The following is a 17,178-nucleotide window of genomic DNA, read 5'->3' as shown; positions in this document are numbered from 1 at the left end:
ATCTGATTAGCAAATTCATTTTTTATATTCTAGTTGTTAATTATTATTTCAATCTAATTAGCAAATTCATTTTTTATAAGACGCATTGACTTGCATCTCTTGTGAAGAATCTTATTCACGTGACCAAAAGAAAATTGTTTCCAAGATTTGTTTGTAATATGTGTAGGTTTCTCTGTATCGATTTCAGTAAAATATGTACACTAATCAACTATCGAGCCAGTAGTACTAATAAATTACTCCTAATTATTATAGCTATAACAATAATAATAATTGTGATGAATTGATAATGATGACGACGATGATGATAATCATAATGATGATGAGATATTTATTAGTACTATATGAAATAGTGTTCGAACTCTACTCTCTAGCGACTTGTTCCATTCTACATGAATTATTTTTCTTTTGAAATGTTTCAATTTAAATGATAGAGTACCTTTACGAAAATAGAAAATCACTCTCTCTTTATTCTTTTCGCTTAACTCACAAAATAAAAATGCTTCACCTACGGAGGAAGTATTTCTTTATAACGTGTACCACAGTCAGAATATTTGTGAGTAAAATTTTAGCTAACGTTAACAGACTTTTCCAGAAAAGAGCACGAATATTTCAGGTATTCAATTTTTTATTACTGAGCAAGTTCAATTGAGTTGAAGTTTATTTATTTTCACGCTAATTAGTTACGTGTTCCATTTGGAAATTATATCTAGGGACATGTCGCACAACTTAAATTATTAAAATCGAGATCTCGTCCTCCTCATATCGAAATATTGCTATTAATATTTTACAATCAATATGATTTTTTTTTCATACCCTATTACCGTGATCTCTATTATAATAAGCTTTTAATATTTAAATCTATTTGAAAAATTTAAGCACTACTATATTTTTACTATTGCTTTACAATGAAATAACACAATTTATAAATCAAATATTTATTAAATATTTAATTCGCTCTTTTGAGGCATTAATGTTAATTATGACTCCTTGTAGCTATAAAGTCCAAGGCTAGTAAATTGGAGATTGAGTAATTTGAACTCCATTTTAGCCACACAAAAGGTAAAATTAAAGTTGCATCCAATCTGATTCAAACAAATAATCTCTTTTACACAATGTATCATCATTTTCTCATAATTTCAGAACCTGACCGTTGTAGAAATCTTCCAACTTTAATAACTTTAACCACCACCACATTCAACTTTCCACAATAAAATCCGCAGGTATAATAAAAATTAAAAGTAGCAATAAACTCCTACAAGTCTCCAAATTTCTTTCCATTAATTCAATTTATTTTATAATATGATTTTAGTTCATTTAATAATTAATAAATTAATACAATAGTAATAAATAATACCGCACTTTAAATACTCTTGAAAAATCTCAGCCAAAAATTTTAATTGTATCACATTCTACTCAGTTGGCCAATAGCCCTTGCTACTTTTGATAATCCCGTGGGTTTTAAATTTTTAATTGAAATTCAAAAATTGTAAATACTATCACGAATTACATCACGAGTAACATTCTCAAAACTTTATTATCGATAGAATAGAGGTATGGGTAGAAATATTGTGGCTGGTAAGAAATTAATATACTCCATCAATTATTTTATTTAATGCTTTTATTTTAAATTAAAATTACAATAAATCTGGATATTCTTTTCTAAAGTACTTGTCGATAAATAATCTTAGCGAATTGAAGCTACAAAAACATGGTTCTCTACTTACAATAGTTTTTTATTTTTATTACTCCTATTAATATTATTTTTATTTTATCATCCTAAAACAAAACTACCTATGCAAAGCTGCGTGAAGAAGAGAGTGACGCATGTAGTAGAATCGTCCTTCTCCAACATCTCAATTCAACACGATAGCGTTGGTGGAAAGAGAGAGAGCAGCCGAGTTATCTTCAATTTAAGGCAACAATGGTTGCTGGCAAAGTAAAATCCGTAATGGGGCTTCAGAAATCAGCCGCGCCACCAAAGCCCAAGCCCGACGCCTCCGCCAGGCCGCCGTGGTCTTCCGGCAAGCAGCAGAAGGCCTCCGCCGCCCCCTTCTCCCGCTACTTCCCTCGCGCGTCCGCTCAGGTCCAGCCCCGCCCCCCCGACGTCTCCGAGCTCCTCCGCCTCGTCGAGGAGCTGCGAGAGAGCGAGTCCCGCTTGAAGACCGAGCTCCTGGAGCAGAAGCTCGTCAGAGAGTCCGTCGCCATTGTCCCCGTTTTGGAGAGCGTCATCTCCAACAAAGACTCCGAAATCGAACTCTCTAGAAGGAAGATCGGATGCTTGGAAGCCGAGAACGAGCAGCTCAGGAGCGACAACGAGTTTCTCCACATGGAACTATCCAAACAAAATCAGATATACGAAGAGAAGATCCGATACATGCAGGCCGAGCTAGCTGAGATCAAGATAGCCGTTACCGAGTACGAGGAGGCCTCGTCTTCATCCACGGCGGCCGTGAAGCCCAGCGACGCTCGTAAACCAGACATACCTACCAAGTGTTTGAGAAAATGCGCGGCTCAAATTACTAATAAAACCGAAACTGACGCGAGGAGAGACGAAATCTGTGAGAGGAATCCAGCGGCAACGGGGAATTCGGAGGAGATTCCAGAAGCTTCCGATGTATTTATCGGGATAAGATCACGTGCCCCGCGCGTGCCGAAACCGCCTCCCCGGCCGTCCGCGTCGCTTCTCTCGATGGTTCGTTCATCTTCTCCCGAATGTTTGTCATCCGTCTCGTTGCCTTCTTACGGGTCCTTGTCCGATTCAGCGCACCGCGCATTATCGGAGATTTCCAATCCGCCGCCTCCACCTCCCCCGCCGCCTCCGATTAGAGGCTCCGCTCCGTCACTGCCAAAGAAAGCGGCAGCGGCGCCTCCTCCTCCTCCTCCGCCTCCGAAAAGGGGGTCGAATCCGTCGCCGGCGAAGGTCAGGAGAGTTCCGGAGGTGGCTGAGTTTTACCACTCTCTAATGCGGCGGGACACCACTTGCCGGAAGGACTCCGCCGCCGGCGATCCGCAGGCTGCCGGTGCAACGGCGAAGGACATGATCGGCGAAATCGAGAACCGCTCAGCTCATTTACTAGCCGTGAGTCCTCTGTTTACTATTTTGGTCAGGGTATGGGTGGTTATTTACCAACACTGCCACTGTGCCATTGGAATTTTACCGGACTTTTTTCAGGATAAGACAGTGTTAAGATTCGAGATCAAAATTGGTAGAGCAGAAAGTGTAGTAAACTGAACAAACCACGTGGCCAAAAATGACCATTCATACCCTCTATTGATTGTGCTCTCCCATTTCCAAATGTTTATCATTATCTGATTTATTACTGCTTTAATCACAGATTAAGACTGATATAGAGACTCAAGGGGATTTCATAAGGTTCTTGATTAAAGAAGTTGAGGCTGCAGCATTCACTGATATTGAGGATGTTGTGTCTTTTGTCAAATGGCTTGATGATGAGCTGTCTTACCTGGTAAGTACATCCCTTAATTTCTCCCAATGCTTGTTATTTTGTGTTTGGTGATTATTTTCTACTTGTTGTTTCTTATTATGTATAAAGGTGGATGAGAGAGCAGTGCTGAAACACTTTGAGTGGCCTGAAAAGAGAGCTGATGCGTTGAGAGAAGCTGCATTCGGTTACTCTGATCTGAAGAAGCTGGAATGTGAAGTCTCGTCGTTTCGCGACGATCCTAGGCAACCTTGTGCTCATGCTCTCAAGAAAATACAGTCTTTGTTTGAGAAGTGTGGACTCTACCTAATTAATTACTGGAATTTTCATTTTGTAATAAACTAATGTGCTGCTTTGCTTTGTTGCAGATTGGAGCATGCTGTGTATAATTTGTCGAGATTGAGAGAGTCAGCGACGGACAGGTACAAAGGTTTCCACATTCCTGTGGACTGGATGCTCGATTCCGGTTATGTTAGTCAGGTAAATGATCTCATTCTCACAAGTTGTGATCCTTGTTTTGATCTTTTTGAGTGTTGATAAGTACATTGTTAAAGGGCTATAGATTCATCTAATTAGTTGTTTATAATGTTGACTTGATTTATACTAGTGTTATTATGGGATTGCTTAATACTTCCACTTTGACTTGTTATGGTGGAGAAGATCTTCTCTGAATCTGTCATTTAGACAAAATTTCACATCCTTCATAAACAACTGTATTATTTTGCGGAGTTAGTCAAGGTCAACTCTAAACAATTATGCAAGCATTCAGAAAAAATCGATTTTTTTATCAAAATTATGCACAGATTGAATTATAGCCTATATATTTGAATCTATAGGCTGTTAATTATGTTCCGATGTCTTGACAGTAGTAGCAAGAAGTCCCCCTTTTACTGCCATACACTCATGTGATCTTGGCTGACTATCCAAACTCATATGAAGTTGTAATAGGAAACAACTGACATAACTTTTGTTAGTTAATTCATATTAATCCCTTCAAATGGATTAATACACTGGCCTTGTCCAAGTTCATCCATCTCAGGTGGATTTCGGCAATAGGTCTGTGTCAATTAAGGATTAGCAATAACTCACTTCAACTGCAGACATATTGCATGCATTTCACATGTCACTGATTGCATATTTAGTACTACCTCCATCCCACTCAAAGTGACGCATTTCTGAAAAAAAGGAAACACCACTGCATAAAATCAAATGTTGAACAAGAAACGTGTCGCTTTGAGGGAGTATCTGTTAACTGCAAATTTTTCTGAAAATTAAGCCTTATTAGTGGAATCTGTTGATAAACATGAGAAACCAAAGGAACAATGATTAAATGAAAAAGATGCATATAGGTAGTTGAATGATCAATTTTTTACTTGGTAATTTAGTATAGGAAGTTCATTTGTGGTCCCACGAGGTTATTTTTGCAACTGAAAATTTATGGGGAAGCATCATGACATACACAAAATTAAAGTTATGGTAGGTGAAAAAGAATGCCTCATTTTGTTTTGTCCAACTACTGCGTGAGAAGCACTGAACATGTGCAGGGCTCTCAAATCTTTAAGGTGCCTCTATTTTGTCTCTTTTGATTGGAATTTAGTATATTCATTAAGTTGACCTTAACCTTATCCCATGAATTTATGTCACTTGGGTACTTTTTTGCTTGCTTCTGTTTGCTTTACCACAATGTATCATCCCATTTTTTGGTGAAACTCTAATGTGAGAAGCTTACTTTTTACCACATTGGACTGTTCTACTACGCTCGGGTTTTACTGTGTTAAATAGCAGAGGAGGGGCTGACAGTTGTGATGAAATGTGTTTGCAGATCAAGCTGGCGTCCGTGAAATTAGCAATGAAGTACATGAAGAGAGTGTCGGGGGAGCTTGAAATGGCTGGTGGCATCCCCGAAGAAGAAGAGCTCATAGTTCAAGGTGTCAAGTTTGCTTTCCGAATACATCAGGTGATTGATTGTTTCTTGTTTAAATTTTTCTACTGCATCTTTTGAACTTCATATATTGCAAAGTGATCAGTACTAATTCCAATTGTGTTTCTTAGTTTGCGGGCGGTTTTGATGTGGAAACTATGAAGGCTTTTGAGGAGCTGAGGGATAAAGCTCGACTTTGTAACGTGCAGTGCCAAACACAGCAGCAGCAGCAGAAGTATGTTTCGAGGTCCTGTGCGTCGGCTGTTTGTCTGTAGACTAGATGATTGCCGCTATTTTTTTTGTGTAAAATAGGGTTGAAGATAGGGTGAGGATGTGAATATGATTGGCGGTTTCAGCTGCATTAATTTTGTGCAAACTTATTGATGTATAAGCTTCAACTATTTAAAATATAACACTATGATTTGAATGAAATTTATTTGAAGATAAAATTAATTTGGAGTGATGCCTTGTCTGTCAAATTTATTGAAATTGTTTGTTGAGGTCTTCATTTCTTTTTTCCAGTATGGATTCAAGTGTTCTACTTTTTTGTTCGTTGTTAAATGTTGTACATATTTAATATTCCTGCAAGCACTGGACAAATTTTATATTCCTGCAAACACTGGACATATTTTAAGTGTAGCAAAGATATGCATGATATATAAGGAGATGGTTCGTTTCAGATTAAAAAAAAAAAAGTAATTTCTTGAATATCATTCCTGACTCAATATTAGACCCGGTATATTTTGCGATGCCAACTGATATTAATATAGCAATTTCAATGTTCAAAGTTCTTAACTAAAAAAATTTCTCATGGATATCGTCCTTCATGTTTAACTATTAAGCAAAATATACAAGATCCTTTGAATGTAAGGGTTAGAGAAAGCTGAAAAACAGACATAGTAGTTGACATTAAAAACAAAAACTAGAATTGAATCTGTTTTCAGAATCATGTAAAGGCCCATTAGAATTTGAAATATGGGAGACGGCCCAAAACGCTAAACTTAGATGTTTTGTTGTTAATTGCCGAGTATATTCAGCCCAATAATTGCAACCGAGGTCATCATTGTGAAGCCCCAATTCCAGATTTTGCTTCCTTAACTTTCCAATCTCCCTCTTTTTTATCTGAAATTGGTCCCATGGCGATTGAGCAGAGTTGTGATGAAGCGGTTACCTTTCCTCCCTATTCTTCTATGAAGCTCCTCTTTGTTGAAATTGGAGTCGGACACAATCAGCATGGGTGCGTCTCTCTCTCTCAACTTCTTTTCTTTTTTACTTTTTTGTTTGCTGTTCATTTTGAAATTGCTATCCTCTTAAGTTTGATTCCCTTTTCAATTTCTTGTGATGATTTGACATTTCAACTTTAGAAACATCAGGGATACGCATATAGAATGATGATTTTTTGTACTATAATTTCTCCATTACAAAATTTTGGCCTTAGTAAAATATGTGTATGCTGCATCACTTTGAATTTGTTATTGGTAGTATCTTATACTCTATCCAACAAGTTTTTCTGCATTTACCATCTCCAACCATACTCCAAAAATGAGTTTTAGTGTAGAAATCTTCTCCAACCATACACCAAACTCAAACCCATTTTTGGTGTTTTTTGTGAAATAACACCAAATATGGTGTAACTGCAAAAATTTTGTGATACAAAAACTAAAAAATGGTGTAAATTTTGAATTTGGTATAAATGACTGGAGTAAAACTACGTTTTGGAGTGATATATACTCAAAAATGGGTTTGAGTTTGGTGTAAATGATCGGAGATGGTCTAAAGTTGTGAATATAGTTGGACTATGTTATTTCCAGTGTATATCCAAGTTTACACTGAACAATAAACATTTAACCAAAAAACAACAACTACACTTTCCTTTTCATTCAATCAGTGAACATTTTTACATTTGAATATGATCTTCTCCCTTAGTGCTTCAATCAAACTAATCACAATTGGTTTATAGTCACCCTAAAACTAAAAAAAAAAAAAAAAAAAAAAAGACAATTAATTATACACAGACAAAGAAAGGGCAGATCACATAACCAGAGCTGCATAGAGCAGCTGGTTCCATGTATCCGGCAACCCGGGAAGGCACCAATGGCTGCAATCGACCCCTGCATGATCGCCACTATAAGCCGATGGATGAGCATCCTTCCTCAACTGAGACAGAAACGTAATGTCTAACAAATAAACGCGCTTCTGCATCTTGCTCAACACGCTCTTAACAACCTCCACCTCTTTTGGCGTCCCCCCTGGATACGTCGACCCTTCCAGAGGCTGCTGCTCCCCGTTGCAAGTCTTTGACGACGCCATCCAGTCCCTACCTCTGCCAACATCACAAAAAACCAACACTTTTAGCAGCCATAATTTCAACATTGCATTGTCTAAACTAACAACTTACTGATAGTGAGTGGGAGAGATCCCTTGGAAGAACACTCTGGTCTTGGTGGGATCGACGTTGAGGTCAACCCAGCGTCCCCACGTTGTCATCCCTTTGAAAAAGGCCTCGAGGCGGTTCATGTCTTTTGACATGGTGGAGCCATACTGTATGTAGTCCCATCTGCAACCACAGCCACATATTATCAGTTATCATGCCTTCCCTACTGCACGATTAAAGTGGTCGAAAAAGACTTGATTCATTTCATACGATTGAGCGCTTCCTTTGTGAGTCCACCAATGCCATGTGTTGAACACTAGCATATCCATTCCTCTCCACGCGTTCCCTTGCTGAATCGAGTCCAGCTTCAGCACTCTCCCTATCTTCTCCCTCGTTATGTCCACTAAATATGGGGATCGGTACAGCAGTATCGTGACTCCATAATCCTGAAATTAGTAATCAAGAATAGTCACTATGGCGGCGGCTACTAGAACTCAATAAATCAGAGGTGTATTAAATGGTGTTTGGGCTTAGGCTGGCAACGGAGAAATATTTATTGTTACATAGCTGGAGATTAGGCCGCTGTGGCCCATGTGACAGGACATTCATTTATTTTGTTCAATACATTTAGTTTATTCAGTTGACGATTTTCACGTTTTTACCAAGTTCTAAGGTTATAGATACATGTAGGAGAAGCTTAAAAAAGGCTTGTTAAACTTTGTAGGATAGCCATTTCTCCAAATCTTGTATTAATCCATTACCATTAAGAATGACTGTTTAAAGAAGTATAGCATCTGATTCTGCTAACTGCTTGTTGTAAATTTGTTATAACAGAAAAATGATTCTTCAGCTACAATCCCATTAATAGTGTTCCACTTTTGATTATTAATAGTATTGCCTCTTAAAAGTTAAAGTGCGAGGCAATCATTTAAATTGTTGAGTGAAGCATCCGTGACTAAAGAAAGATGCTAACAACAACGGTCAAACATTAAAAAAAAAAAGCAGAAATTCTATAAAAATCTTATCTTAGGGAGTGACTTAGCTTAATAACATGGAAAACAGAGGATTTAACATTGATTATAGTACTAATTAGAAAAAAATTTATTTTACCTGGAATGTAACAGAAGAGAGGGTGCCCTGTCTGATGTAGTTGTATTTAGAATTGGGAGAAGCAGCATGGATCATACAAGCCAGAGACTGCCACTGATTCAAACTCAGCGAGTCTCCCACAAACATGATCTTCTTCCCACTCCATCTCTTGAGAAAATCCACCCCATCAAACCTGATTTAATTAGAAAGAATGATTTCAAATCTATTCCAAAAACACCACAGAAAGATGGATGGATGTGTACCTAGGGAGGTTGCAGGAGTCGGGCTTCCATGAGAACTTGAGGAACTGCTTATCGGGTCGGCCGTATTTAATGCAGTCGAATTCGGGGTCGATGAAGGGGCAGCCGGAGGATTGGTAGAGCGGGTAAGAAGGGTCCGGGACCCATTTTCCATGGAAGAGATTGCAAGAAGTGGGTAATTCTTTGCTTCGGGTAGCGTTAACGAGCTCGGATGCAGCCGGGAGTGGCAGCAGCGAAACGAGCAACGCTGAAAGCAAGATGAGGGAATGGCGGTGATTCAAAGAGGAGAGCATTGTGTTGGTGTGTTGTTTGATTGTTCTATCTCAGCTCATTATATATATAGGGAGAGAGAGAGAGAGAGGGGTGGGTTCACTCACATGGTTTATTAAGCGCAATAACGAGGATGAAATCGAGATGGAATGTAATGTATTCTGAGTGGGGGATGCAGAGGTGTCTTTTTCTACATTTGTTTTCTCAGACTATTCAACATTTTTGGATGCTAATAACATGAATAATAAATTAATAACATAAGTAACTCCATTCTATAAAAATATAAATAAAATAATAATTTGTTTTGTATTTCATGGGCGCGCAGCTCACGGGATTTTCAATTCTAACATTCTATTTCACGTTTGTTTTTCTTGGAATTCTATTAAGTATATTAAAAAAGAAATATGCTCTTTTCATTCTTGAATAGTAAAAGCTTTAATTTTCGACTTTTTTAAAATTTTGTTAAGAGAATAAATATATTTGGTCAGAAGTAACAATTTCCGTCTTTTATATGTAATTATTTTTTAGAAAAATGATTTGTTGATACACTGTTCATAATGCACTTATATTTTTCCATAGTTAAATTAAATAATGAAAATCGTATTATATTTATCCAACTCAATATTACAAATATCAATAAATAATAAATGTCTCAACATATTTATACAATATTAAAATAAGAATATCAAACTGAATCAAACTAAGATGTAGTAGCTCTGGATTTTATGTATAAATATTACGTATAATATGTTAATAATTTGTCCTTTCCGTTTTTAAAGTATTAATTATACTAAAATAGATGATATCCACATTAATTATAGATACATGTATTATCCCATAAACATTTTTGACAAATGACATTTATGCAAAATATGCAGCCAGCTAATAACAATTAACAACTATATGAGTAATATATATTTTATGTTTTCAACTGATTCTCATTCTAAGATAGTTCTCAACTGAATCAATCCCTAATCCCTATACATGTGATTATTATTAGTACGAATAAAAATCAAATTAAAAAATTTTCTTGAAAATCAGTAAATCAATTCATGGAATAATATTTCAGAATCTCAGATGTATCTTAATTAAATTAAAGATAATGGAAAGATCTTTAATTCAGAATAAAATCTTAAAATATAGCTATAGACTAAATTAGTTATGATCTCTTTATTGTGTTTTGCTTTCTACTCCCGGTTATTAGTCATTTTAAATTTGTGATTTTTTTACTATACGATTTCTTATCATTGCATTATCTACCAACAGTTGTTCGTGTACTTTTTTCATTTTCCGTTTATGTGTGATTAAATTCATAGCATACTCCATTACCTTTGTAAACAGTGTGCGTGCGGTACGTAGTCCTATTATTATCAATTCATCAAATGAAAAGCCAAATGCCAATAAAACTTAATATTATGAGTTAGGACGACGCAATAATTAAAACTAATAAGTGACCTCTACATCCTTAATTAACTTCTTTCATACTTTTTGGTGGGCAGAGGGCCAAGGAATTATAACAAATATAATATATATGTATTTGTGGGGGAGTGTTATATTGCTAACTCATAACTTAATTGATAACTACAACTAAATAATAGCCATTAGATATTTAAATTAAGGGCTTAGATCATTAATCCATAAATGTCAATACGATTAACGAAAAACGTCAATAAAGCCATAGTATTAATTCCAAAAAATATCACTAGGGGTATTAATGTCAATTAACTACATGTTTAATTATAATTAACTTTTCAAAGAAACCCCAAAACTTTTAATTCATACAACATATATACCAAATTAAAGATAATTTCATAAGGATTCCAATGGTCATAACTAAATATCAAATCCAATCCATTTGATCAATAAATCAATCGACTAGATTATATGTATCATCATCATCATTTTGTAGCATATTTAGGTCATTGAATGTGTATATATATTAGTTATGATGGTATTTGGTTAATTGGTTTAGTTAAATATTTTAAATTAATGATTAAATGAGGATACACCAATTTGTTTTTTTTCTATAAATAATTTTGATTCCCATAATTCATAACGTGGGAGAGTAGATCATTACATAATACTACTTCTGTCTTTTAAGAATAGAAACTAATTTTATTTTGGACGGTCCCTTAAAAATAGAACTTTTTGAATTTTTCTATATTAGAGTCTAGACTTCATAATCCACCAACACTATTTTAGCTACCTTTCTCTTCTCCTCTCTTACTTCAATCATTTTTTTTTTATTTGTTATCTCTCTTACTTTATCAATAAACTCATGACGTTTAAAAAATTTCTATTTTTTGAGGACGGATGTACATAGTATAAAGTATATCATTAAATTTATAAATCAATAACATTTGAAATCGATTAGAATACACAATATCAATAAAAAATCATGAGATCATAGAATATTACACATGCAAAGCAATGCATTATATTTTTAAGTACGTATAGCAGAATAATAAATATAACAACTCAATTTTCCAGATCATTATGTGATACTAGTACTATATATTATGATCATCAGATGTAAGATTATGCAAAGTCGATAAGAAGTATCTATTGTGAATGAATTATATGTGATTGATATTGCAGACAAAATATTTAGATTATTTGGTAATTTATATTTGATTAATTCAATTCAATTAAGAAAAGATAATTATGTAAAAAAACACTGATAGACTATAGTTGTATCTAAGTCTAACCCACCTGGCCCACTCAAACAGCGGGCTAATTGTGTGCAGGCTAACCGATTGTAGTTATATCTGGTTGAAAATTTACAGTCCTAAACCCTCTAAGTTTAGTAGGCTATTCGGATCAGCTTGCACTGACATCTCTACTTAATTATACCAATTAGATTTGATTGTTTAGTGATTCATAAATACTGTAGTTATTTATTATGCATTAATAACACCCACATTTATATATTTATTTAAATTCAATAATTATACATTTATGGATTTGTACACAACCAAAAATTAATTCTTTCTACTATATCTTTGTTGAAGCAATCAAAGATGGGAATGCGGTTAACAAAGTGGCTGTTAATGAAGTAGTGATTGCGAGAGGGTAGCATGGCCCAACGCACCTAGAATTAGACTCATTATTGACTCGTCGCCACCAATCATACCATACACATTATACATATAATATAAAATATAAAGTTATAAGCTACCCAAAAATTTAAGTTAATATATATAAATAAATAAATGTGACAAGTTGCAGAGGATGGCAGTGAAATTGAGGAGGAAACAAACTAAGATAGTTCAACATATAGATTTTCCCACTTGTCCAAATATTGTAGCTTCTTTATTGGAATGCCACCATGTGTTCTGTTCTATTCAACATCATAAGCTGGGTCCATTATTTCGTAATTATTTTTTAATTGACGCTTATCTCGTTTACGTATATGATTACGCCAATACCTTGATAAGTATTATTATTGCATTTTGGATTGGATACATTGATTATTCCAGAAAAAAGAAGAAGATGATAGTTACATTTTAAAGTTTATCAATTATGGAGGGAATCATAATAATTATTAATTCTTAAATTAACATAAAGAGAAAATTCTTATAGGTTGTTTATGTACTAATCCATTAATATTTTAACATATATATACGTTTAAAAGTTGAATTTCTAACTAAATAAAATATACGTGCCGCAGTGAAAATTATTTATTCTTTATTATTTTTGGAATCTTTCATTGATCACATGGTGATTACTTAATTTTTATTATTTTTCTTATGCCTAAACTTATTTCTGTTATTTTTATTTTATCAATAATCCATTTATTTGTGGTGTCAAATAAATTAGCAATTCGAATGCTGGCAGTTAACAGATCATCGTATATGTGTGGCGGAAAGAAGAATTACATTAAAACCATCATTTTAATTAACCAATCTAACAGTGACGTAAACCCTAATTATTGGGCTTCTATATCTTAATCTAACCCAAACATCATTTATAATGACGATTTCAGTTAACAGGATTCCAAATAAAGATATATTTAGTTTATTTTCTACTATTACTTTTAGTGTTGAAATCATTAGAGGTGTGCATCAAGTCTAATCAATTTCCCAATATAACTTTTTTTACAAGGAATGAAATATACATTTTTGGGGATCTGTCAATCATTTGCATCACACTTTAATTCATTCTGACTTCTGAATACTCGGCTGTTTGGAAAAAATATTCTCCTTGTCTATGATTGTGTAAACACCAAAATTCTAATTATAGAATTATATCTAGCAGTTGCCAAATTTGGGATGATATATTAGCTTGTACTACTACCAACGTCTTCCGAAAAGAAAAGTCTCAATCAACCGCGAAATATTGCAGGACTTCAAAACTATATATGTTTACATATACGAATATAGTACTAGTACTATAGTAGTATATTTTTATGCGACTTAGATATGCATCTATTGATTTTATTATAGTACTGTTCAGGCTCATAGTACTACCGAGGAATATTTTCATATATAAAATGATACCATAATGAATCAATTAAGTTGTAATGATATCTCTCATCCCTTAACTTATTACTTCCTCCGTTTCTTCATAATTTAGTCATTTTACCATTTTGAGAAGTTTCTTTATAGTTGAGTCGTTTCCTTATATGGTAACTTTTTCCTCTTTCTTACTTTACTCTCTCTTACTTTATTCCCTCTACTTTATTCACTTTATACTTTATCTTCTCTCTTACTTTTTTATCTATTTATTTAACACACTCAACATTCATTTCTAAAACTCCGTGCCGAAAAATTCCGCCTCAACTACGAAGAAACGGAGGGAGTATTTAATACAAATATAACATAAATATTTCCTCTGTTCATTAAAAATAACACGTTTTCTTTGGATTGCTCCACTAAAAGTAACATATTTTATAAATTAAAAATAATATTATTTCTGTTTTTTTCTCTCTTACTTAGTTACCTCTCCATTTTACTCACAAAACAATATTATTTAAATTATAGACTAAAAAAAATATTTTATATTTAATGGAACAGACATTGTTATATGTATTACATATATAATGTTGTATGTATATGAGAGTGGACGCGAGTTCAAAAGTGGTGATTATAATTGTTACCCAAAAAGGGCAAAATAAATTCCTAACAGTAGGAGAATTTAAGTTGAGTTCATCCGGTGTAGCTGTAATGACAATTAAGTGTAAATAAGTTAAGGCTGTCCTTTAATCTACACTAATTAACGCCGCCTTCAGCTAATCAATCAAAACTACTAAGCTGTCCAAAAGTTTGTTATATTATGCTATCTATCACATGTATCATGATGAATCTTCCATGCAAATAATATAATATATTATTAAACGAACAATTATGTTCAGTAGCAAAGCCAGCATATTTGACTATTTCAGAGTAGACATATTCTTTCTTTATTCCTTTTTATTTTTAATAATTTTGATCCATTGGTGACCACCCACAATGCTTTCAATATAAAAGTAGAACCGATTAAATTGAAAATACGACTTAGTAGTATTAATATTATCCATATGCACTAGCTAATCAAACTGATAGGCTAGTTAGGTCAAGTTCTGTCGCCAACTATGGTCCCAATTTGTAAATTGATATGCATGCACATTTCCCCCCTCAAAAATATTTTAATCCACTAGTTTATACTTTTTGAAAAATTATTAATTTTCTTAATAACTTTCCAACAAATTTCTATATTTATTAAAACTTCTTTATGTTATTCCGTGTGTATTTTAATTCTTGAATCATCAATCCTTTTTCTTTGAATTGAAAAAGAATAATACCATTAAATTACAAGAAAGTGTTTCACTTTGGTGATCAGCTTGGGTGTTTTTATAGATGGTTTTATCACAACTTATTTTACCGATTGAGTTTTGTTAAGCTTCGATTGTAATTTGGTGCAGAATTTATTCAATATTTATGACTCCATTACGAATAAGAAACCCTTAATTTAAAAAAGAAAGAGAAAAAAGACTGCCTTGTTTTGTAAGATACTCGAGTAGTTGCACTGTATCAATTATTTGGACTCAACCAAATGATCATTAGACTCGACCCATCACCTACATTTACAATTTGAGGGACATATGAAAGTGGATTAGTTAAGCCATCTAAAAGTTTACTATTTTATGAATTGACAAATATAGCGCGACTCGACCTACTCTAATCTCTATTATTTGAAATAATAATGCTAGTGGTACTCTAATTAACTATTAGAATCGAAAGAAATAACAAAGCAATTGAAACAGAAATGAAAAAGAAATACTCATAAAAACAAACTAACTGTAAGTTGGATCGATGATAACCCTCAACTAGCTGTTGTTCAACCATACCGAGCACAATTGGCATTCACCTCACACTTTGAGAATCGAATCCGAATTTGACTGGGCTCACGATTATGACCATAAACCATCCGAAATCTATTGGCATTGGCCATGTGAGAGTCTATAAGGCCAACGTTTTCAACATCTATATATATATGGGTGGTCCAATTTTGAGGTAAACGGGTAAAAACAAGAAGCTTCCTTAATCAAAGTGGCACTCACATTCTAAATTTTGTCATCGAGTTTGATTGCAACCAGTTGAAAAGTGTTCTCCAACATGTTAGGTAGTAAAATGAGTTTGATATTTGTGATAGAAGATGGAACTTGTGATTTCTCAATTACAAGATAAGATTATTTGGTATATGGCGACAAAGGAGCAATAGTCAACTATTAAGGTGAGTGACAAACGAAATTTATGGGATGCACAAATAATATAAGTTCACCTAAGCACATTGGTCTGTGCTGATTAATTAATCTTTCTACGGATTCTATTATTATCGGAAATAATCTAGTATTTCAATACTATTGAGTTAAAGTTTCGGAGCCCACCCAATATGTTCTGCTCATGTGTGGCCACCTTATTTTTTGTTGTTGTTTTGTAATTTTGTTAGATGGGCATAATAATTTCTTCTAAAATAAACAAAAAAATTAAGTCATGTTTCATTTAGTCACGATGCATTATAATAATACGACATTGAGGATATTATGCGGTTGCTAATTGGTCATGGAATGAACACGTCAAATTTAATTCTTGAAGTTGAAAGAACATGTCTTTCTACTCAGTCAATCTCGAATTTTTGGTCTATATTTTACTTGGTCAGTGTAGGCACGATTTGGTACATTATAGATAGTGACATAATTTAAAGCTCTAAGCCTTTAATCCCAGAATCAAATTGAGTTATACTAATAATGGTTTTATGGAGGAATGATACAAAAGCAGCCCAATTTTCGGCCCATTATCTCAAAGCAGGACAGTAATTCCTATAAGCCCAACTTTATAATGAATATTACTACCTCCGTCCTGAAAATTTGTCCCATTTTTTTTATTTCCGTCTGTCCCCCAAAATTTGTCTCATATAACTTTTTACCATATTTGCTAGTGGACCTTATATTCCACTAACTTATTCCTACTCACATTTTATTATAAAACTAATATATAAAAGTAAGACTCACAATCCACTAACTTTTTCAACTAACTTTCCATTACATTTCTTAAAATCCGTATCGGATCAAAGTGGGACAAATTTTGGGAGACGGAGGTAGTATAAAATTTGATGTTTTGGATTCAAAGAATTGGATCATGTTGTTATATGTTGAAAGTGTTTTTAAATGCCAGGATTGTCATTGGGGTTGTGTCTGAGTGGTAGCATTGGCAAGGCAAGTGAGAAGAGGCGTGGGCTAGTTGTGAGAGCATCCAAATATTTGCCGTGTCAAACCAAGAGGAACAGATCACGAAAATCGCTGGCTCGAACGCATGGCTTCCGCAAGTGGATGAGCACCAC

The 17,178-nt window shown here is 34.2% G+C and overlaps 2 protein-coding genes across 2 annotated transcripts; one reads left to right on the top strand and one right to left on the bottom strand.

Moving 5' to 3' along the window:
• The first annotated feature begins 1,748 nt into the window (after positions 1-1,748).
• LOC125213795 (protein CHUP1, chloroplastic-like) lies at positions 1,749-5,827 on the top strand. Its single transcript, XM_048114533.1, has 6 exons — positions 1,749-3,079; positions 3,336-3,467; positions 3,555-3,736; positions 3,812-3,923; positions 5,266-5,400; positions 5,496-5,827. The coding sequence occupies exons 1-6, from the start codon at positions 1,922-1,924 to the stop codon at positions 5,637-5,639; spliced, it is 1,863 nt and encodes a 620-aa protein (XP_047970490.1). The 5' UTR covers positions 1,749-1,921; the 3' UTR covers positions 5,640-5,827.
• Positions 5,828-7,207: 1,380 nt separating this feature from the next.
• On the bottom strand, positions 7,208-9,468 carry LOC125213796 (protein trichome birefringence-like 38). Its single transcript, XM_048114534.1, has 5 exons — positions 9,091-9,468; positions 8,849-9,020; positions 8,009-8,184; positions 7,763-7,921; positions 7,208-7,687 (listed from the first exon to the last, which is right to left on the bottom strand). The coding sequence occupies exons 1-5, from the start codon at positions 9,378-9,380 to the stop codon at positions 7,396-7,398; spliced, it is 1,089 nt and encodes a 362-aa protein (XP_047970491.1). The 5' UTR covers positions 9,381-9,468; the 3' UTR covers positions 7,208-7,395.
• Positions 9,469-17,178: the final 7,710 nt, after the last annotated feature.

This window comes from Salvia hispanica, chromosome 3 (genome assembly GCF_023119035.1).
Source record: "Salvia hispanica cultivar TCC Black 2014 chromosome 3, UniMelb_Shisp_WGS_1.0, whole genome shotgun sequence".
NCBI classification, from domain to species: Eukaryota; Viridiplantae; Streptophyta; class Magnoliopsida; order Lamiales; family Lamiaceae; genus Salvia; species Salvia hispanica.
This window is presented reverse-complemented; position numbering and strand designations above follow the sequence as displayed.